At 36.6% G+C, this 23,672-nt stretch overlaps 1 protein-coding gene across 1 annotated transcript in view; it reads left to right on the plus strand.

The window, feature by feature from the left end:
- Nucleotides 1–23,672, plus strand: part of LOC118845550 — a 232,990-nt gene that overhangs the window by 130,863 nt on the left and 78,455 nt on the right. Inside the window, exon 8 of the mRNA XM_036753508.1 lies at nt 5,371–5,493. Coding sequence (XP_036609403.1) covers nt 5,371–5,493 — 123 coding nt within the window. The remainder of the gene's footprint in view (nt 1–5,370; nt 5,494–23,672) is intronic.

Genomic DNA, 23,672 nt, shown 5'->3' on the forward strand with positions numbered 1-23,672 from the left:
GTTGCAAAGAGCTGAGAAGAGTAGGTGAGTGAGAGAAGAGGAGGTAAAGACAGAGGTATAGAGATCCTTTTTCTAAGAGTTTAGATGAAGAAAGGAGAAGAAATGTAGGATGATCAGTTGAAAGTAAGGTTTAGTGAAATCTTTTTTAAGGTTGGGGGTGGTGTGCACATGTTTAAAGGTAAAGGCTAATGAACCAGGTTGAAGCTGAAGAGTAGAGACAGAGATAATAGATGATTGAAGGGGCAGTCTCATGAAGAATATGGGAGGAGATGGGATCACAGGCACAAGCAGAGAGGATGACCTTGGTAAGATGAAGAAGGATCCTCCCTTGTCAAAAACTAGAGGGAAATGATGAGAGTAGGGGATGATATTCAGGTTTTTCTGTTTTGTTTTTGTTTTTGCCATGAAGAGAAGGGGAGCAAAGGGAGCCTGCCTCACAGTTCTTAAAGTTTCCAATTTAAATAATTTGAATAATTTAAATGGAAACCAGTTGATAGTGATCTATTCTAGTCACTCCTCTGTCCTCATCCTACATTTATCATATACATATTTAGCTATGTGAGAAACACTTAAGTGGATCTTATCAATGCATCTAGGATCCCAAGGTGGTTTTGTAACTTGAGTTTTTCAGAAAAATTGCTATGGTTACTAGAGCTATGAGGTGTGATACTCTTTCTGTTTCAATATTGAATGGAGCTCAAGGTGATGTAATAACGAGCTTTGTAATAACCTTGTGCTGGGTTAACTTAAAAAAAAAAGCTCAGTATTATGATAGTATATCTGTGGCTAGCTGAAACATGTTCTCGTGGCAGAAATATGTACTTTTGGCCAATATATTGACAAGAAAGATAAGTTGGAGAGCTACAGACTATAGCGAGTTTCTTGTAAAACCAATTTTTATGTTTGAACCATAAGTATTACAGAGGAATCTTTACATACAAATTAGGTGAAAAACACTTAATTCCACTATTGTAATGCCTTTTTAACTAGTTGAGTAAGTTGTCTCTGCTGTGGTAGCTCTGATTGTATACTTTGCTGAAATTTTGAACATTTAGTTTAATACAATAGAGAAAAGCGTTATTAATATCTAAAATCTAAGATAAGGACAGTTTTTTGTCTTAATCATTTTAAGTGTGGTAACATTTAGCTTTAACTTTTTTGGATATATCTTTATTCATTTGAATAAAAGACTCAGGTGGTATATTCCATGTGGCTAGGGTTATCTCATTTTGTTCGCAATTGACAGATTTCTGGCCTATTTTTTGTCTATAAAAATTGGAAGTTGAGAAAAATGATTTTCTCCCATGTATATGCTCTTACTAGTAAATTGAGGTATGCAGCAAGTAGATGGTAGATTTGGCCCAAAAGTAAGCCAACAATTCTAAATTTTTCATTCAAGTCAAGGCTATCATAGATTGCTCAAATCTTTGAATAAAATCACTTTCTTCACCTACTTCTGTGCACCATGCTGTCCTTTATGAGTTTAATAAAAGGTTATATTTTTATAGGATTAAAGAACTATAGCTAGAAAGGCCGTGTAGTCTGTCTAGTCCAACCCTCTCATTTTACAGATGTGCAAAATGAGGCCCATGGATGTAAAATGATTTTCACAAGGTTATACAGGCAGCCAGCTTCGGAGGCAGGATTTGAACCCAGGTCCTCTGACTCCAGAGTCAGTGAGTGCTCTTTTCACTGTACCAAGTGAATTTCTCTGTAATAAGGGTGATTAGGATGAAGGTTCAGCCTTAGTTTTTACTGTCTCCTAATATTTCGAAAGGTATATCAGACAAATTGTTCCTGGAATGTGGCCTCATATAACTTTGGATTTTGAATTTTTCTTAATTATAGAAGCAAGTTACAATGCTCAGCTGGATCCCTGGTCTTTTTTTTTAGCAGATTTACAGAATCATAGTATTTCAGAGGTGGAAGAATTTGAGAAGCCACCTTGTCTAACCATACCAATAAAAGAAGTCTCACTATTCTCAACCAACAAGTGGTCATCCAACCATCTCTTAAAGATCTCCAGTGAGGGAGAGCCCATTATCACCCAAGGAGACCCCTTCCACTTTTTTATAACTCCTAATTGTTAGAAGTTTTTCCTTTGTAGCAGGTCATTGGTAACATTGTCCGTGAGTGGACCAAGGATTCTGGTATTCTCATTATTTGATCTTTGGGAACCATAAAGCTGTGACCTTATAGTCACAAAACCAAAACAAAATATAACACTTTTTACTTCTGTTATATGAGTTAGGGAGAGATTGAAAATCTTGTGGGAGGTGAGAATGAAGCAACACACTTGAGAGAAGATGGAATACATCTGCTGTAAGGTGACAGAAGGAAGACATGGGCAGGGCTTCTGTGAGCAGCCACTGCGCCATTATTGCTGTTATCACATTTGGAGATTGGGGCAGGAAGGTGTTAAACTATGTAGAAGCCACCTGGGGCTGATGCAGGAGGAATTGTATAGCTCTGTATTTGTTGAGAAACTTGAAGGTTATGCTTCCTGTTTCCCCTTATTGCACCTTTTCTCTCTCTACCAGGGAGAATGGGTATCCATTCCAAATTTCATTAAAATTTTCATCTTTTTAATGACTTTTTCATAACTATTGACTTAGTTTCTAAAAATTGGTATTAAGATAAAACTGTGGTTAAAAGCATTATTGGTCTGAATGTATTTCTGTTTATGAAAGTCAATTAGGAGTGAGATTGTCATTGGTTGCACAGAAAGAAGAAAAATGTTTTTTGTTTCATTAGGGTATCTGGGACTTGAATTTTTTTAAAAAATATTTTAAACATTTTGTTAAATTCCCTAAAAGAAGAGAGAAAAATTAATTGGGACCCTTAATGTATTTTCTAGGGCAAGGAATGATGACAAATGTGGTTGGAATCCCCTGATTCCTGTCTAGTACCCTTTCTGAATGCTATAATACTACTGTTGCTCCCTGTCAGGATTATCAACTGTCATCCCATTTCATGAATTTGAATTTTCTTAATCACTGACTCTCAGAGTTGGAAGAAGTCCCATAGGCCATGTAGGTCATCCCAGATGTAGGCCAGAATCCTCTCTTCCACATACCCTGGGAGTGTCCATGCAACCTGAAGCTGAAGATCTGTAAGGAGGCTGTCACTGACTCCTGAAGAGGCCCATTCCATTTTTGGATTTCTCTAATTGTAATGAATTTGTTTCACATCAAATGCCATAGAGTTGGGATTTGAATTCATACCTTCTGACTCCAAATTCAGTGTATCACCTGCTAAATAATACTTCCACATTCCTCTCTAATACATTTTCGTACATAATAATATAAACTTCAATGCTGCCACCAGCCTTCTACAGTTCTACTGTGTTTTCTACCTTTTTGAGACATCCCTTGGAAATATTTTGAGCACAGGTCTGGCAGTGTGCTGAATGTCTCTCTCCCTTCTAGAGACCTGCTACCTAAGGTGAGATGATTTCATCACTAAAATGTTAGCCCCAGGGGTGATTATATTTTCAACTAAAATAATTTAATGAAGATCACTTAGCAAGGTAGCTCTCCCAACCTTTTTCAGTCTCTATAACCTTGGCTTTCTGTAAACCTTCCTGTGCCTTCTGTTCAGTTTCAAAGGACAGAAGTTCTAGTTTTTCCAAGCATATGCACATATTAAATTAAAGAAATTAATTAATTTAAATATGATAATATAATTATTTGCCAACTACTCCCCATCTTCTCATCTCCTCAGGGATAACCTACTCTAGATCGAGAATCTTTGTACTAGTTCAGGGGTGGGGAACCTGTGGCCTTGAAGGCATAGAAGATTAAGTGATACATCCTTGAAGAATGGGACATAGCCTTCAAAAAAAACTGAGAATTTAACACTTGGTGTAATGCAGAAGGTTCAACTGAATACAACATGTTGAAAAGAAGGGAGCTTGTCTTTTCTTTCAGTGTACTGTAAAACACAGTATACAAGAAACTCAACTTTCTCAACTTCAACTGTTAACTTAAAAAAATCTACAATATCTTTCATTTCTTAATAAAGTAAGTTCTTTATCACATGCATGGGATCAGTATACTCCGAGGATTTCTCTTAGTCAGTTTTGCATTCCAGGTCAATTCACTGTCATCACTGAAGAGCATCTCATTCTGTTGTTCAGCAGCATCTGAAATTCTGTGGTTCTGGGAATAAACTAATTTTGATATTAAACAAAACATAATTGAAAAGACAGATTGCTTTAAAAAAAACCTCCAATAATCAGTGCATTCCAAAGACAGCATTTTTTTAGTGGTACTCTATGGGCATTGTGCTATGGTTATGTATACTAGAAACAGCTAATGTTCATCTAATTCCATTTTTAAACTGAAGGCACACTCAGGGGAGAGGAAAAGCAGATAAGGAGAGTACCAAATCCAATAGAGGCTTTGAATTTCAAGAGTTTCAAGGAAGGGAGATGGGAATATCAAATTCCAAACAGCGATAGTGGTGATGATGATAGCCAACATTTACATAGCACTTACTATGTGTCAGGCACTATGCTAAGTGTTTTATAATTTTTATCTCATTTGATCCTTGAAACAACCCTGCCAAGTAAATGCTATTGCTATCCTCAGTTTATAGATGAAGAAACAGGGATTAAGTGACTTGCCCAGGGTCACACAGCTAGTAAGTGTCTGAGGCTGGATTTGAGCTGAGGTCTTTCTGACTCTAGGCCAGGTAATCTATTCACTGTGCCATCTAGCTGCCCTCCCCTCTTTAAGAAAGACAGAGAGACAGACAGACACAGAGACAGAGAGAGAAAGAGAGGAAGAAAAAAGAGAAAGAAAGAAGAAAAGAAAAGAGGAAGGAAGGAGGAAAGAAAGAAAGAAAGAATGAAAAAGGAAGAAAGAAAAAGAAAGGAAGAGGTCTTAAAAGTGACCCTTGGTCTAGTCAAACAAGACTTAGAATACTGTGTTCACTTCTGGGTACCCATGCCTGTTAAGTGGGAGAAGTGATTAGGCTTGTTTTGCTTGACTCTAGATGTCAGACCAGGAGGAATGGATAGAAATTACAGAGGACAGTTTAGTTTCTAAGTAAGAAAGAATTTCCCAACAATTAAGCTATCCGGAAGCAGACTCAGCTGTCCCAGGAAGTAGTGGCTTTCCCCCTTTTCACTGAAGGTCTTGTCAGGGATGTTACAGAGGGGATTTCCATGCAGGTATGGGGTTGGTTTAGATGACCTGAGGTTGCTCCTGGTTTTGACATTCTGTGATTCTGTTTTGCTTCGTTCCTTTTTCTGCTTCCTCCCATTATCACAGGTAATTCTTATATTCATCTTGTTTTGATGCAGTAGTTCCCAAGCCTAGGTGACTGATTTTTAAAGTTTTTTCATTTTTTTTTTGATTCATTCAGGCCACTCGCATTGAGGAACTTGCGCTGCCTTGGTTGATGTCAAGAAAGAATGTCACTAAATCGACAGTCACGCTTCTCGATCTTTGCTATGGGAAAATGGACAATTTAAATTTACAATATGTGGTAAGAATTTAGAACCACCATGCATGCTTTTCCTCAGTCTCACATTTTATGACTAGAAAATGAAGGCATTCATTAAAATTGAGATCCCATCTAGTAACATATTATTTAGTATTCTTTTTATTTAATATCATTTACCATTTGTATGTTAATATTGTGATAATAATAAAGGCAGTGCAGCAAGCAGGATAGGGAACTAACCTTGGAGCCAGGAAGATACGGATTCAAGTTCAGACCCTGACAAATACCAATTGAGTGACCATGGAGAAGTCACTTATTATTTCAGTGCTTGAGGCAGATCTCTAAGATTGTACGTCATACATGAGTTGTTGATCTTGCTTTGCTGAGGGAACTTCAATTTCTGAATGGAAACCCTAATTAAATCACAGATGTAGCCCCTCCCTCACCCTCACATAGCTGCCCTTAAAATCGTCGGTGATTTTCTCTATGGGGTGTTTCTTCCATTAATAAAGATCAAAACCTTTCAGTGTCTTTTCAGCCCTTAGAAACCTCTTAGTTTTTACTGTAAATCTCCTCTAGAGCATCTATTCAACATATTAAAGAGCTTCCTCTGGTTATTTTTGGATCTTGAGGATATTTTTCTAATAGTAACCTTAAGTTTGTACTGTGTTTCATAGTTTTCAAAGCATTTTCACACACATTAAATAATTTGTTCCTCAAAGCAATCCTATGAGGTGGACAGGGCAGTTCTTGCTATCCTCATTTTACAAATGGGATAACTAAGTTTCAAGGAGGTGACATGAGTTTTCCAAGGTTACAAAGCTAGTACACAGGGTAAGGCAAAAATCTATATTAATTTCAGCTATGCCAGGCTATCTCCTCACCTAGTATATTTTTAATATTCCAAAAAGTTTCATTCTTTTTTGTCCTCTTAACTGTAGATTGATCAATATTGATTTTCAAGGGTCTCAACATTTCCCCTGAAAGTATCTTTTCCCAAATATTTAGAACCTTTCGCTGGTTCTACTAACTCTGTATCAGTATCATTTTTCTCCCTTTCCTGCTTCAGCACTGATGAATACTAATAGATTTTTGCACTAACTTGCTTTTTGGCTTTTGCTGACATTATTTCCATATTTTAAACATTTTGTACTTATATTACATAAATTGCCTGTTGAATGTAAGATATGAAAAGAAATTATGTCTTCTATATTTTATATAGCATCTCACATATTGCTTACATTCATTAAATAAATCATATATCTAAGAAAAAGTTGCAAATATCACATGTTAAAAAAAGGCCTCCTGCTACCTTTTGCCCTACATGAATAGGATCACAATATGCTGAAATAACTGAAATTACATTCCTGTTTACTTTTTCATTGGTGTATTTTCATCCTCTTGTTTACCTCGCATTTTTTTTTTGCTTTTTTGCATTCATTTTTTATTTAATTAAAATTTATTTATCTTCAATTGTCTCCCTATCCTCATTATTAATTTTTATTTAAATAAAAACATTTATTTTATTTTACTTCTTTCCTTCCTTCCCTCCCCTTTCCTACCCATTGAAAAGGGAAGCAATATGATACCCATCATACATATGAAGTCATACAAAACATCTTTCCACCTTAGTCATACTGCCAAAAGAAAAAGCAAGAAAAATTTAAAAAGTGGAAAAAAAGCTTCAATATACACTAACAGTTCATCAGTTCTGTTGCTGGAGGCATATAGCATTTTTCATCATGAGTCCTTTGGAGTTATGGCCTCACATACTTTTCTTGAACAAATCTCTCTGCTCCTTTGAAATTATGAATATGCTGCCAGATAGGCTTCTCCAATCACTGTCTATTTACCTGGGCAGGCAAAGGGTTACATTCCTATAACATAGGACTGAAAACATTGCTCTCTTACTCAAGAAGCTACAGGGATGTCCTGTTACTTGTAGAATAAAACACAGGCTTCTCTGGCATTTAAGCCCTTTAACCGCCTGGCTCCAGCCCATCTTTCTGCACTGGTTCCTTATTAACTCTCCATCTTACCCAGACTAGCACACTTGGTCTTTCCTATTCATTTGCTTTTCTGTGCCCTTGCACAAGCTGTATCCCATGACTAGCATTCTGTCCCCTCATCTCTACCTCCTCCATGTGAGATCTTTCCTGATGTCTCAGTTTTTTAACGTTTTCCCCCACCACCCATACAATGACATTGTATATACTTTGTATTTTCTTATCTGTGTAGTTGTTGTACCTCATGCTCTCCCTTTCCACCCACCTTTTTTAAAATAACCTTCTTGGCAAAAAGGGCTGTTTTATTTTTACCTTTGTATAAATATATATTGATTTGAATTGAATTAAAGTAGTAGTTTTTGGCATGAGCCGGGTTGAACAATTGGTATTTTTTTTAAACCCAATTCACATAAATTTTAACCATTTTCTTGTCCCTTTTGGCCTTGAGCTAGGTAATAGGAAGCCGCTGTAACCATCCATAGTATCCCAGCCTCAAGAATTTGATTTATTTTTCAGCCAGCCAACCTAGATTGTCATCAATAGTACATAGCCTCTATATGGTACTAGCGGCCACTGTCTTCCCTTGGGTTTCTGAGTTCTGTGCTCTCAGCTGATGGAGAATAAGGATGAAACATCATCACTTCCTTTCTCCTACTTACTAAAAAAATCATATACCTACCCCCTTATGTGTTGTAAGACAATTCAGCTACTTCAATACAAATGTGGATCAGTGAGAAAGTGGTGAAAAAATGTTGGAAAACATGGTTTGGATGGTGATAAATAAAAGCGAATAAAGGGTTGTGAATTATATAGAAGCTTATACACCGATAGTATCATGAATACTTTCTTTAAAAAGAGAGCTGGGAGGCTCCAGATATGATGAACACAAAATAACATGACAGAAAATGAAACTGATTATTTTTAACAGATGGGAAATATGAAAGCCATTTCTGAATCTGCCGTCTACATACCACCAACTTTTTAATGTAAAAATCAAAATCAATATCAAGATTTTTAAGAGAATAGAAATGATAAGATATGTGCATGGAAACAAAGTATTCCCCTGTTGGGGAATAGCTGAACAAACTGGCATATGCTTAATAGCAGTAGGCATGAGGATAGTTGTGGAGGATAATTGGTCAGCTGGTACTCTAACCTACTTTTGCTTCTATGCTGGATAGGGGCAGAGTTGAATTCATCCCAGACCTTGCTATCTCCTCTCTGAAGGGTAGTTTAGAGTATGATATATTTCCTTTTACTCCCCTCTCTTCACTCCCTTTCTCTCTGGAGATTTTATTAGCCACACCCAGTTAAAAATTAGCTCATTTTTTAGAGTAGGTGGCATAGTGGATAGAGTGCCAGGCCTGGAGTCAGGAAGACTCGACTTCAAATCCATACTTAGACATTTAATAACTGTGTGACATTGGGCAAGTCACTTAATCCTTTTCGCCTTAGTTTCCTCATCTGTAAAATGAGTTGGAGAAAGAAATGGCAAATCACTCCAGCATCTTTGCCAAGAAAACCCCAAATGAGGTCACAAAGAGTCAGACAGGACTGAAAAGACTGAACAATAGCAGCAGCAGCAGCAGCAACAATATAATGGCCTCTCAGATCCACGTGGTCCTGTCCTCTGCTATTTTACAGAGTTTATACCAAACAAGAAAAACTTAGTAGTACAATTACAGTAACTCACAGCCTCCCAGTTAAGAAAATTCCTAACATTCAGACAGAGATTTGGCTCTCTGCCTTAATTTTAAATTATGTCTATTTCTAGTTAACTCTGGCCTCTTTGTGTCTTTGACAAAAAAACGGTCATCTAAGAAATGTTTAGGTATTAGAAGTGATCAAAGTATATGACATATTGTGCTACTGTACAGACACAAGGCGGGGAGGTTAGGAAAAAGCATTCGTTGTGGGGAATTTCCTTCAGTCCTTAAAGAGGTGGGTACAGTTGGTAGAGTCTGTCTGGATCTTCTTTTATGAAATGTTGGGCTGGGAGGGGAGGGGAGGGATATCAGTGACCTTTCTTTCACTTTCTTGTTTTAGTTTTTCCATCCTTTATTATTCCTTTGGCCACCAATTCTTTTCTGCTCCATTCATAAACTCCTGTCTCTCCCACTATAATAGCTGCTCAGCTCTTAAAATACTTCCCCCTCCTTTCCTCTCAGTCCCTATACAGAAGACTGCATCCCTTTAAGAACTGCTGGACCAAAGTTCACCTTTAGGCTCAAGGATTGTGATAGTCACAGATTCTTTGCAGGGCAAAAGAAGGAGTGCTTGTCTCTCTTAGCTGCTATTGTGGAATGCCAGTCAGATCTCAAACCCTATTACATATGAATGAAGTAGAATCTTATTGTATCTTAAATGACAAATATGAAGAATTCAAAGAAATATGAGAAGACATGTGAAGTGATATAGAGTGAAATAAACAGAAACAGAAAAGAACAGGTACAATAATTATAATTATGATATGATAATTATAATTATGATACAATTATTATAATTACAATAAATGAAAAGAACTGATAGATATGTAATTATAATAAATAATCTTGACCCATGGAAAGAGATGAATACATATCCTTTTTCTTGTAGAGGTAAAGAACTTGATATTTGAAATTTGCACCAATGGTCTGATATGGTTGCTATGTCAGTTGCTTTTGTTTAACTGTTTTCCTTGTTACAGGGGGAGGTTTATTTGGGGAATGGGTGGGGTTACATCTGAAATGGCTGTCATAAAAACAAAAGGTAGCAATAAATCAAATTTTTAAATTTAAGGAAGTAGGTACTACTAGGCATCTCCAACCTCATCTATTTCAAGTGAACCCTGGATTTTGAGTCAAATGATCCAAGTTTATATCCCAGCTTGGTCACCTGGGCAAGGTCACCTAGTGTGACTTTGCTCAAGGTACTTAATCTCTCTGGGTCTCTGCTTCTATCATATGTAAAAAGAGGGATTAGAGTCCCTTCCATATTCTATATCTATTAACTGTGATCCTTTAATCCTAAACTTTTGATGCTACAACATGGGAAATGGATAAAAGAACAGATTAACCCAAACTATCTTCATTCCTTAAAAAAAGTTTTATCATTATAAATCAATTGCCACCACGAGGAGCCTTGAAATGACCTTACCCAGGAAATACTTGATCTTGCTAAGTAGAAAATTATGACAATCAAGGACAAGTCTGGTTTAAAATAGAAACTTTTTGTAAAATTTTGTGGAGCAGTGAAACAAAAAAGAAATTTACTAAAAGCCAGACCATCCCAAGGACATTTAAGGATTAAACTGGAAAGAAGACAACAAACAGATGGTAAATGGAAGTGTTCTTTGAAGATTTCTATAACAAGCTCTTCTTTCAATGAATGACGCTGGTACCATTTCATTTTTACCCTAACATCCTAGTCCCTGAGATGAACTGCATAGGAAAGGAGAAAAGTTATTAAAGAAGATAAAGGATGGAAAGACTATCTGGACCAAACAAAGCACACACAGAGGAGGTCTTTTCTGGAAACACCACAGTTTTCAAGGCATTGTATCATCACTTCTCAAGATATCTGAAAGAGGCAAGGATATTAAACACTTGGAAAAAAAGATTTGTAGAACTTATTATTAAAAAATGAAATCAAGAAAACAACTATTGACCTCATAAACCTACTTTTTCATTGCTACGTAATTTTTATACAAATAAAGATTATACTTTTTAAAAACGTCTTTGATGAGGGCATGGGAACAGAACAGGCAAGCTTTTCTAAATTATCTTCTAAAGATTAAATCTTCATAGTTATACCACAAGAAAAATATATGTTGGACGATATATGGAATTTTCTGTTGGAAAACAGAAAATATATGTTTACCATAAAATAACATTTAATTTAGTTGAGCAGAAAGACCATCTTTAAGGTTTTCATCCACAAAGATGTATCTCATGTATTTTTAAAAACCATATATGGTATATTTTCTTTTAAAATTGCTAATGGTTTTTGGGTCTGGAAAATTGTAGAATTTGCTACATGGGATTAATAATCACTTAATAGAGTTTAGCCTAACCACACAGGAAAAACTAAGTGCATAAAACTGCCTTTTGTACAGATTATCATATGGATGGATTTTCCATGGAAATCATCCATTAGAAAGTATAACTTGGGCAGATATTGCAAATGTACAATGAATTCAGCCCAGAATTAAATAGGAGGAAGGGAGTAGACTAGATTGCTTTGGGGAAATTTTACAGTGATTTTAGTGAACTCAATATTTCCCCTGAAACTAAAGCTCATCTTTTTTAACACCAATGTTCTTTCAGTGATGCTATATGGCTGCAAATCATAAAAGACTTCAGTCTCGGAAGCATTTATGTTATGGGTCACCCAGAGGACAGTGGGTGACAGGTACATGGAAGGCAAGAATAGACTGCATGAGATCACTGATGATGAATTGCACATTAAAAAGATAGTAAAGAAAATAAAGGCTATCAACAGAGAGTGGTGAACTAGAAAAGGAGGTGGTAGACCAGTTATACAGACAGTGACAGAGAGCTGAACAGCCTATGTGCTACATTTGTATCAACATAGTGTCAAGAGGTATAGAGGAAGGCTCCCAGAAAATTGGGTAGACCCTCTGTGGAACATTTATGGGCAGAGCTGGAAAGTCATACAGGATGAGAAGCATGAATGTTATAGTCTCTAACATTTTAAAACATTTTATTAAATAGTATATTTAAATACTATAAGAGAGAACTTTAAAATGTAATATTTAAAAACATAAAAAATGTTCTTAGCTTATACCAAAATTTGGCTACACCAAAACAGGCACAGGCCATATTTGGTCTTTGAGCCATAGGTGCCAATTCCTGGTCCACCCTATTGGAAGAGGTGCCCACATTTGATGAGATCACAGATCTATTGAAGTGTACTGTAAAGAATTATAGGAAAACATATAAAAAGGAGAGGTGTAGGCGAGGGGAGAGTATAATAACAGATAAAAAAAGAATTTAGAAGTTTTAAGATTTTTATGGTTTGCAGAGTTGAGGGATTAACTATGGATGTGGAATACTACAGGTAACACTGGACTTGATATATCTTTACTATAAAGGAATGACTTTCTGGGAGGGGAAGAGAAGAGATACTGGGAAATGCATATGATGCGAAACCAAAAGGTAGTAACTTTTTTTTTAAAAGAATAAAAGACTACTTTCACATTTTAAAGGAGTTGTTTGCTTTTCCTTGGCTTTTTCTAATTATACAGGGTGCAATCCATCCCCTTTCTCATCCCATCCAACTTTTGAAGGTGACTTTCTATGAATTCTCCACAAGGGGGTCCCCAAAACATGCTTGGGACCTTCCTCTAGATCTGTTGACTTTTTATGGAAACCTATGGGGCATGGACAGGCCATCAGTTACTACTCCCTTTAGGGGACTGGCCACCTCCTTTTCTAGTCATACATCTTTTTGATTATCCCCTTTTTACTGACTTCCCCCATACATCAAGGTAATGTTGTTGTTGTTCAATCATTTTCAGTTGTCCAATTCTTCATGACCCCATTTGGGATTTTCTTGGCAAAGATATTGGATTAGTTTTCCATTTTTTTTCTCCAGTTTATCTTACAGATGAGGAAACTGAAGCAAACAGGGTAGAGTGACTTGCCCAGGGTCACACAGCCAGTAAGTGTCTGAGGCTGGATTTGAACTCAAGTCTTCTTGACTCCAGACCCAGTGCTCTATCTACTGTGCCACCTAACTGTCCTCAAGGTATTATACCTATAAGAAAAGAAGATAAAACTTTCTCTATTGTTTATATCAGGCATTAATGTGTAGTGAGGCAGCCTGGCATAGTGGATAGAGAGCGGACCTCGAAAGCCATGAAGACCTGGGTTTAGATCCTGCCCCTGACACATACCGGCTGTGTGACACTGGGCAAATCACTTAACATCTCAGTAGTCCAGGCAACTCTCAGAGAATTTGGGTTGCAGAGAAGGTCCTGAACTGCAAGTATCTAAAATATCTATTAATGTAGAAAGGCTTACTTTTTACAATATTCTATTTTTTGTATATATTGTATTTATCTAAGCAGCTTACCCAACTGTAATTTCTTTATGGTGTCTCTTAACCAAAAATCAATGGAACTAAGAGCTAGACCCCCAAATATCTTGCTGATTCTTTGGGTTCTACCTCTTCATCACCCACTGCAGCTATGACCACCATGACCATTTTCAGCCTTGCTCCCCTCTTTGCTCCCTTATCATAGGAAATGCCCCCAATTGTAATTAGTTCATACTACTTTTTCTACCACTGTTCCTCTGTTTTCCTTCTCACCTTAAAAACTTAATAGTTATGATATGGTGGCAGCTGTTTTTGTGGATTTGGCATCAATTTGGAAATTTTATTGGTTAAGGTAGTTGATATTACCAGTGATCTTCCACCATGTGGACTAGGCTAGTGTTTTTCCTTAAAAGACATTAAAATTGTCTTCTAGTCTTGAGTGTTTCAGAGTACTAAGGCTCAGCTGACATGGTTTCCTGGATTCCTGAGTAAAAAAAAGTTATGAAGATTTCCAGCTAGGTCGGAAGACTTTGCATGGCAGACTCAGCAGCCTGATCAGCACTGGGATAAAGTGTTCAACTGAATAATTTTGTTATTTTTAATGAATCTCCTTATTGAATGCCATTTGCCTGCTATGACCAGGTAAATCTCCTTTTGTTAACTGCTAAATTTTCAGTAAGTATAATTTCAGTCCATTCTTAAACCTAAACTACTAGGGGACTAATATGAGTTAGACTTTACAACAGCAGAGACCCATATCTTACATTCTCTTTGCCAATATGGGTTTGAGACTCTTTTCTTTAGACGAATATAAAATTATCATTTATCACATAATTATATGATTTAGACATCAGTGTTGTAGGATATTATGTGTACATCCAGACTATCATAAATAAAAGAAGTGAGCTTTATGAACTGTAAATTTGGTGCTAAAATTTTTTTTGGATGTGTTTCCTATTTAGAGAGCCATGTGAGCTCTGGAACATTCTGAAATATCCATAAATTTCCTTATGTTTAGTTTTTATTTTGCCTTCAGAAATTAATGCATTTGGTGTAATTTCTGATCTCTATTTATGAATAACACTTTACTATCTTAAATATTTTCCATAGTTACAAACCTTCCCAGGATGACCTCTCTCTCTTTCTCTCTCTCTCTCACACACACACACACACACACACGTGTGTGTGTGCACGCACGCATGTGCGCGAAAAGAATATTTGTAAATAGGGAAGAATGAGTAGAAGAGTATAAGAAAGTTGGCGAAGAATAGAAAAAAATTTGGTTAGTGTTTGGAGAAAAGATTAGGGTGAGATAAAGAGGGAGCAGGCAGCTCCAAAGCAGATGTTGAGACAATCTTAACTTTTATTGATTTGTAGATTCAGAGCCAGGAAAACCTTCAAAGGCATCTCGTCCAACACCTTCATTTTACAGATGAGAAAATTGAGAGCCGTAGAGGTTAAGTGGCTTTCTTGTCCAAGGTCACGCAGGCAGACTTGGCAGAGCTAGGATTTGAACACAGGTCCGCTGTTTCAAAAACCAGCCCTCGGTCAGTTGAACCATACTGTCTCTCATTTTTGGAAACACTCTGGTTGTCTCTTGCGGGCATTCTGTGAGAAGCAGCCCAACATTGTGAGTAGAGGGTAGGCCTTTGATTCACAAAGACCTAAGCTTAAGTCCTCCCTCTGACACATAGGAGCTGCGAGGTCCTGGACCAGGTCACCTAATCTCCATGGGCCTCAGGTAACTCCCTATAGATTTATCTAGTAAGTGGCACAAGATCCACATCAGGACTTTCCCAGAATGATCACAGTTTTTGATATTCTTTGAATTGTGAAAACGCTTGGCAAAATGTTTCTCTGTTTTGCTTTAAAGTAAAGTAAGTATGACAGTTCTATTCAACAGTTTTATTCTTTTCCTGTATAATGTGTTTTAGTAGATTATTCCAATTATAGGATATCAGAAATTTCACTTTGCATTAACATCATAGTAAAAAAAACAATTCAGTATTTCAAGGAAAATCAATCAACAAGCAATTTCTTAAATGTCGGTGTCACACTGAAAATTGAGATGGGAGCTATGAGAGACGGATGTGGCATAACCTTTGTCCTTAAAGAGTTTACAGTTTAACTGGGGAGATTAAATTTGTGGATATTGTAATAGAAATGTGTAATATACATAACCACATTATTTCCCGTAGTAAAGTATAACTTACAAAAAGAGATCACAAAATACATTTAATAGCACAACGCACATGAAATAATAGAGCAATAATCAAGTATTAAAACTAAGAAGCACCAGGAGTACAATATCAGTTCCAATAAGAATACTACTAATGATAATGACTAGCATTTATATAATGCTTCCTATGTGCTAGGCACCATGCTAAGAACTTTACAAATGTTATCTCATTTAATTTTTAGTATAACCTGGAATAGTCAAGGGCAGCTACGTGGCACAGGGCATAGAGTGCTAGGCCTGGAGTCAGGGAGACTCATCTTCTTGAGCTCAAATCTGACCTCAGACACTTACTAGCTGGGTGACCATAGGCAAGTCACTTAGCCCTGTTTGCCTCAGTTTCCTCATCTGTAAAATGAGCTTGAGAAGGAAATGGCAAACCACTGCAGTATCTTTGCCAAGAAAACCCCAAATGGGATCATAAAGAGTCAGACAAGATTGAAAAATGACTCAACAACAACAAAAGCAAGGACAAAGAATCGTCAGAAGAAGGAATGCTTATGGAGATGAGATTAAAGTTGGGTCTGGACGGATGAGTAAGAAGCAAATAGAAAAAAGATGGAAGAGAAAGCATTTAAATTTGGGGAAATTGGATAAATAAAAGGCAGTGTCAGGAATGTGTGTGTGAAACATCCAACTATACTTTCCTAAACTCCATGCCCTTCTAGTGGTTCTGGCCTGTACGTCCATGGGATTAGACACTAGGGCAGCTTTGCTTTCACCTGTGGGGAAGAAGGAGGCTTTCGTTAGTTTGGGCACATTTCTTCCCTCAAGGGGCCCGCTTCCTTCTACTCCATCCTGAAATGTAATATTCATATATGTGTAGTTGGGAAGAATAATGAAGAATGCAGGTCAGCTCTGACATAGCATCCAGCACTTTTTACTTTTATACTTTGAAAAATCTTTGATTTAATTGACATGGATGGTTATTTTCTCCTTTGAGGTAAATCCTAGCTCCTTTCGTCCTTTTTATCCCATGTGATTCTTGTTCATGTTTTCTTATAATCCTTAATGGAATATTAGTAATATTAAAAGTCAATAGCTTACCTGTGTATAGTGCTTCTGTTTTCAAAGTGCTTTCATGACTATTGTATCATACTCACCATAACCTATTGGTTAGGCAAGGTGGATAGTAATATTCTTGTTTTGCACATAAGAAAATTTAGGCTTTAACCAGTTAAAAGACTGTGATTATAAAGTTAATGAATGTCAGTCCCAGGCCTAAAATGTAAGTCTTTTATATGTGTGTATATGTATATGCATATGTCTGTATATGTATATGCATGTATACGTGCATATGTATATGTACACACATGTTTATGTATGAATATATATACACATACATACAGGCACACATGCATACATATATGTGTTGTTGTTCAGTTGCTTCACTCATGTCTGAGCCTTTGTGGTCCCATTTGGGATTTTCTTAGTAAATGTTTGCTATTTTCTTCTCCAGCTTAATTTACAGATGAGGAAACTGAGGCCAACAGGATGAACAGTCATGTAGCTAGGAAATGTCTGAGGCCAGATTTGAACTCAGACCTTCCTGATTCCAGGCCCAGCCCTCTATCTACTTCTCCACTCCCTGCCCTGTATGTGTGTACATGTACACATATATTTGCGTATATTTGGAGGGAGGTGGGAACTAAAAGCAATGGTTTCTCCTTTTGACTCCAAAAGACTTCAAAGTCCCTGGTGAACAATTTCATTGCCCTTTCTGCCCAGTTTAGAAGTGGAAACAGTCCATGAAATGAAAGGTGAGGTTAATGCAGGAGTGTGCTGATAAATGTTTAAGAAACTAACTCTCAGAAATGTATGTTCAACACACTTTTAAGTTTAATCTGTCTCAAAATTTTCTCCATTGCTTTCTTAAGTGTAAACATGGAATAAAACAATAAATCAGGATCAGATTTGTAGCTTTTACAATTTCTGAGACGTAAATAATCACACTGAAAATTGAATAATCAACTCTCTTGAGACAGTGTGTGCTGACTCCAGCATAGCCCTGAAAAGCTACAAGGATGGTATATCGTATAAGGAAGAAAATCTTGTTGGATGTTATATGAGTTATCTGACTCTTCTTTTTATTAATTTTGGAAGGAACGTGTTCTTGAATATATATATATATATATATATGCAGAGAGAGATATATGAGATAGAAGATATGCAAATATTTCTAGTAAAATTCAATTGTAATATTCTTGCTTGGGACAAAGAAAAAAAATCAGATACTTCCTATTTAAATTCTTGATCTTATATGGGTATGTACATTCCCTTCACCTCCACTTTCTGCAGAAGGGAGTAAGAAGTGAGGCACAGAAAGTGTCCCTAAGTCTGTGCATTAAATACTTCACAATGGAATTGTTGTATCTGCCATATGTTCTACCAAATGCTTTTACTGGAAGTTACAGAAAATCTTGAGGTTATTTACTGTTTCTTGAAGAATCCTATTCAAATCCAGCCATCAGAATAACTTTCAAAAGCATTGTTTGGCCTAAACCATATTTTTTTTTGTTAGTGGTTCTCAAGCAGCTTACTCTTCTGGAAATATAGCATGTAACATTGACATCAAAGAAAAAGAAAAGACCACTGCTCAATCCTGTTGTGCAGGTGACCTTTGGGATCCAAACTGAAACAAATTGACAAAGACAGTACCCGATTTTCACCAATCTCACTTGGAAAATATTATTGCAAATCTTATCTCAGTCAAAGTGATTTTCCTGATGAATTATTCATGGAATTCCTTCATCATGCACTGCACCTGCTGAGAAGATTTTTCTTTGCTTATTAAAGTATATGCAACAAGCTTTTTAATTAAGCCTTCAATTTAAAATTTCATTTTGCTTTGCTAGTGTTTTATAATGCACTATAGGAAGGGTGATGGCAAACACACATTGATATTCCTGGGATGTTTAAAAATTAACTAGTGCTAAAAAAAATTAGGTCATAGTGCAAGACAGTAGGAAGACATATAATAAGATTTGCTAGGTGTTGACATGGTGATAAAATTTCTCTTTGCTTGGGTTGAGGAGCCTATACATTTCATTTGAATTCTTTTAGTATTATTTAGAATTAAGTATGTGTTTTTTGGTGTCAAATACAAATTTTATTTACTGGTGATAGCTTACTGCTATAATTACAGTTGACATAGACCTCCTGATTTTTTTTTCTTTCTATTCATGACCTGTCTAGATGTGGTAGAAATATGGTTGATCAAAATAGTAGCAGAAGCATCTCACAATAAAGAGGCTAAAATCTTAAATCCTTTTTTTTCCCATCAACTTAAGATAAGGGTGAACTCAAAGTCTGAAATAGCTTTACTACAACATATAGTTAGGGAAGGCAAAAAGGTAGCAGGACAGGAGAGAGCTTGCCCTCCTCTGGGCTTAGCTTTGACTCTGAAATTTTCACCATCCACTAATCTGCATTGCAGAATAGAAGGGATCGTGGAAATGAGACATTGGGAAACCCAGAAGCCCTGGAAGTTTTGTTGGAAAGGAAGCCACTAGAGTAGAAGTTGATCAAGTGTAATCTGGTTTTTAGAGACAAATATGGAGGCTCAGAGAGCTCAACATGAGCTAGAGTGAGGTCTCCAACAGAAAGGTCCAATGCTTACTAAGTTTAATAAAAAGATATCTAACCTCTCTGCCCAGTAGGGCTATGCCTGGCAGTGTTGAGAAGAGGTGCTACATCCAGTGAGGTGGCATGCAGCAATCAAATCAATCAACCAGTAAGCATTAAGTGCCTACTGTGTGCCAGGCACAGTGCTGAACACTGAGGATAAACAAAGCCTTCGAAGAGTTTACAATCTAATGGAAAAGACAACATGTGAAGAAATACATACAAAACAAGCTACATACAGGATAAATAGGAGCTAAGAGACAACGTCCAGCTGAGCAATGTTTGGTAGGGAGATGATGTTCAGCAGAGTGGCATCTAACAGAGAATACTATGAGAGACGGTGGCTGACTGAGACCTGCAGGGAACAGGCAGAATGGGAGGACTACAACAATATCACTAGAAGAGGTTAGCAGCCTTGAAGCATTAGAAATGTGTATGAGCCCCTTCACTTGTGGGCCTGGCCTGGTCACCTAGGTGACCTACACACATTTTCCCTGTTCAAGGCTATGGTTCTCATTGATGGTGTGTATATTTATGAACGAATATACCCAAAGTTCTCATTAGACTATTTCATGAAATGTCTTTGCTTTGAATAAATCGTGTTTTCTTTCTGATTAATTAAAGTAAACTAGATCCACAGAGCACCTTGATTCTGGCATGCCTTCTTCTGGGCAGGCCAGTCTACAGTTTACAGAGGACTCCTAAGCATTACACTGAGAATCAGCATACTCCTATAATTGAAAAAATCAAAACAGAGGTAAAATGGAGGTAGAAATTCATGATAATGGAATATAAGCTCCTTGAGGGCAGGAACTAGCTCATTTTTATCTGTGTATTCCCAGTGCCTACCACAATGTCTGTCACATTTAAAAACAGCAATTGCTTGTTTAATGAATGAATGAAGTGTAAGGAATACTTTACCACATACATACACACAAAAGCCATTGCCTTTAACATAGTTCTTTCCAGTTTCTGGCTCTGGCCTACTGAAATAAGTCATTATTATAAGAAATGCCATACAATTCTGATCATTGATGACTTTCTTTGTCTTCTGTCCAGATCATTTGCTCTCCATGATAATATTTCTCTGTGATCTGTTTCCATTGTAAAAAGGAAAAGAAAACAGCCTAGCCCAATAAAGTTGTTACTAAACTCTTAGTTTGCTATCAGCTAGCAATTGCACCTTCACTCCTTAATTAAGTATAAAGAGCAGTATTGATCCTAAGGCCATCTCAGTAGTATTTTGAAGCTTATTATCTGTGCAACCTTAAGACAAGTCCCTTAACTTCCCTGGGCCTCTGTTTCCTGATCTGTTAAAAATGAAGTGGTTGATTCAATTGATCTCTAATCTTTTTTCCTACCTTCGTTCCCCACCCCTGCCCCTCCCCCCTGCCAGAAAATGGCAATCTCAGTTGCCCAAATGTAATTAATCTACCCTAAAAAATCAGTCTTCAGAAAAAGATGTGTGCCATACCCTATTATCATATTTAGCTCATTTTAAACTTAAACATAAATCTACCAAAGATCTAAGCATCAGGAAGGGAAAGAAGGTGGAGGTGAAGGTGTATTCATGATAGTCTCTCTTTCCCTTACTGGATTTCACTTGTTATCTCTCTAATGAAAGATTGGGTGGCACCTGTGCTGTTTCTATATCCTGGACACTTGGGATGTGAATCTTAACAACGTAGTTGATTTTTAGCCAAATTCCACTGCAACAAAACAAGTCAGTCTCTTTTATTCATGATAAATGATTTTTACCTGTATTATAAAAATGTAAATGATCTTAACTATATATCTCATGGATTGCTTTGAAATATGAAGCTGATTTATTGTTTTCTATGCAGAGAAATTTTAAATCTTTCTTTAGTTGGACTTAGTATTAGAGCCAGGAAATCTTGATTTTTAAATTATTCTTGTTGTTCAGTCATTTCATGTCTGACTCTTCATGACCCCATTTGGGATTTTCTTGGCAAAAATGCTGGAGTGGTTTGCCATTTCCTTCTCCAGGTCATTTTACAAATCAGGAAACTGAGGCAAACGGGATTAAGTGACTTGCCTAGGGTCATACAGGTAGTAAGTGTCTGAGATTGGATTTGAACTCAGATCTTCCTGACTTCAGATCTGGCACTCTATCCACTGTGCAACCTGTCTGCCCTCAGATATTCAAATATGAAGATGTTTTTCTATTTTCATTTTCATTTGCTTCAAAACTTTTTAGAATGTGATGCATTTCTATGGACAATGTGGCAAAATGTATAACCTATGATAATCATACTATCTAGCAGAATATAAGCTATGGATATTTATAGGTCAGTTTCTTGTAATCATTATTGATTTATGGGGATATTTAAGGCTAATTTCAGTACTTAATGAGGCAAATTTCACATCTAATTCCAGATGTCTAATTCAGAGAAACTAGTTATCCCCATTGCAACTGGGTGCTCTGATAAAAGATGAAGTCAGCCTAACAGTGAATGGGAATGTAATCACTTACTATACATAGTAGTTTTGTAGGGCTCTGTAAGACTGGGCCTATGATTTAATCAGCACAGGGACCATCCCTGTAAAAACTCAATCTACCAATTTTGATTACAAGTTTAGCAATTGTCAACAGTTAAGTCTTTCAGTTTAAGAGTCTTATAAAGTTGCTTGGGGACACTGGGAGGTTAAATGACTTGCCCAGAGTTACACAGCCTGTATATGTCAGGGTGGGACTTGCCACAGGAGTCCTCATGCATTCAAGACTTCATTTCATCAGGTCAAAAAACAAAGATGGCTGTGCGCTCTGAACAATATGTTAACAAAATGTGTTATCTAGCCGATTCTCATTGATATGTAGCTTCTGTGATTTCCTTGGCTACAAAATCTATCATACCTAAAATTATAGGCAAAAAATTATTAGACTCTCATTAGAAAGACTTAAGCCTTTTATTAATGATATTTGCGCTTCTATCTTCTTTTTATTTGTTCTGGGTGGCTGAGTAATTCAACTCTATAAATAACTGGCTAAGTTTTTTAGCTGTTTTTCAGTCAGGTCTGACTCTTTGTGACCCCATTTTGAGTTTTCTAGGCAAAGACACTGGTTTGCCGTTTCCTTCTCCAGTTCATTTTACAGATGAGGAAACTGAGGCAAACAGGGTTAAGTGACTTGCCCAGGGTCACATAGCTAATAAGTGTCTGAGGCTGCATTTGAATTCAAGAAAGTGAGTCTTCCTGATTCGAGGCCTGGCACTCTATCCATTGCACCACCTAGCTAATTCACTAGGGCAGTAAATTAAATCAACATAATTAAAACTAAATCTGGTCAAGACAAATGACATTAAGGAACAGGGATTATTTGACTTTTATCCCCGAGGTCTACAGTTTGAGGAGTGTAAATATCAATATTTAAAAATCTTTGCCTTCTTTTTAGATGGAGGAGAGGGGCTAATATGATCCCATTTCTATAATCAAAATTTTTAAGAAGTCCAAGTATTTCTGGACATGTTGTATGATTTTAATTATTACCCAAATGAAAAACATATCCACATCACTGCCTTGGCTCATTTTTGTAAACATAGCTGCCCATCATCAGAGACTAAGTTTATAAGTAGAATACTTTCTAATAGCATTTATCTCAAACTGGTTGAGGTAACATCTGATCTCAAAGGATTTTTAGTATAAATACTGGAATGTCTTACACACACACACATGCATCATCACCACCACCACCACCACCACCACCACCACCACCATCATCATCATCATCTTCCTTTTTTCCTTCCCCCACCTCTTTCTTGCCAATCCATGTCACTCGACTTCTTGAAACCTTGGTACAAATTTCAGCTCCTTCCAGAAGTTTTCTCACAATGAATCTCACTGATACTCTTCACTCCTCTATTTTAGCACAGCCTCAAGGTCTATTTACTTAGTTCATATTATTTAGTGTTTGTTGGAAACAGTGTTATTCTGTTTCAAGGCTTGTGTCTCACACCTAGATTGTATGGTCTCTGAAGATAGGAACTTTTTTATATCTTATTTAAATTTCTTTACGGGGTTTTGTTTGTTTCAAAAAAATGTTTTAAACAATGTTCTCAAAAGAAGCTCAAAATATATTGATTGAGGTAAATAAAAATGTTTAAGAGTTGAGGATTCTCAAATCTAGAAAAAAAATGTGTTCAACACACCATGTTGAAAGAAAGCATGTGCTTTATAATAGTTAAATTTGACCTCAACTAAATTAACTTTATAATTAACAAAACTACATTTGTTTTGTTATAAAATTACTTCTACTCTACTAAAATTAACAGTTTCCAACAATTTAGAGAGATCATCTC

This window comes from Trichosurus vulpecula, chromosome 1, assembly GCF_011100635.1.
Source record: "Trichosurus vulpecula isolate mTriVul1 chromosome 1, mTriVul1.pri, whole genome shotgun sequence".
Classification (NCBI taxonomy): domain Eukaryota; kingdom Metazoa; phylum Chordata; class Mammalia; order Diprotodontia; family Phalangeridae; genus Trichosurus; species Trichosurus vulpecula.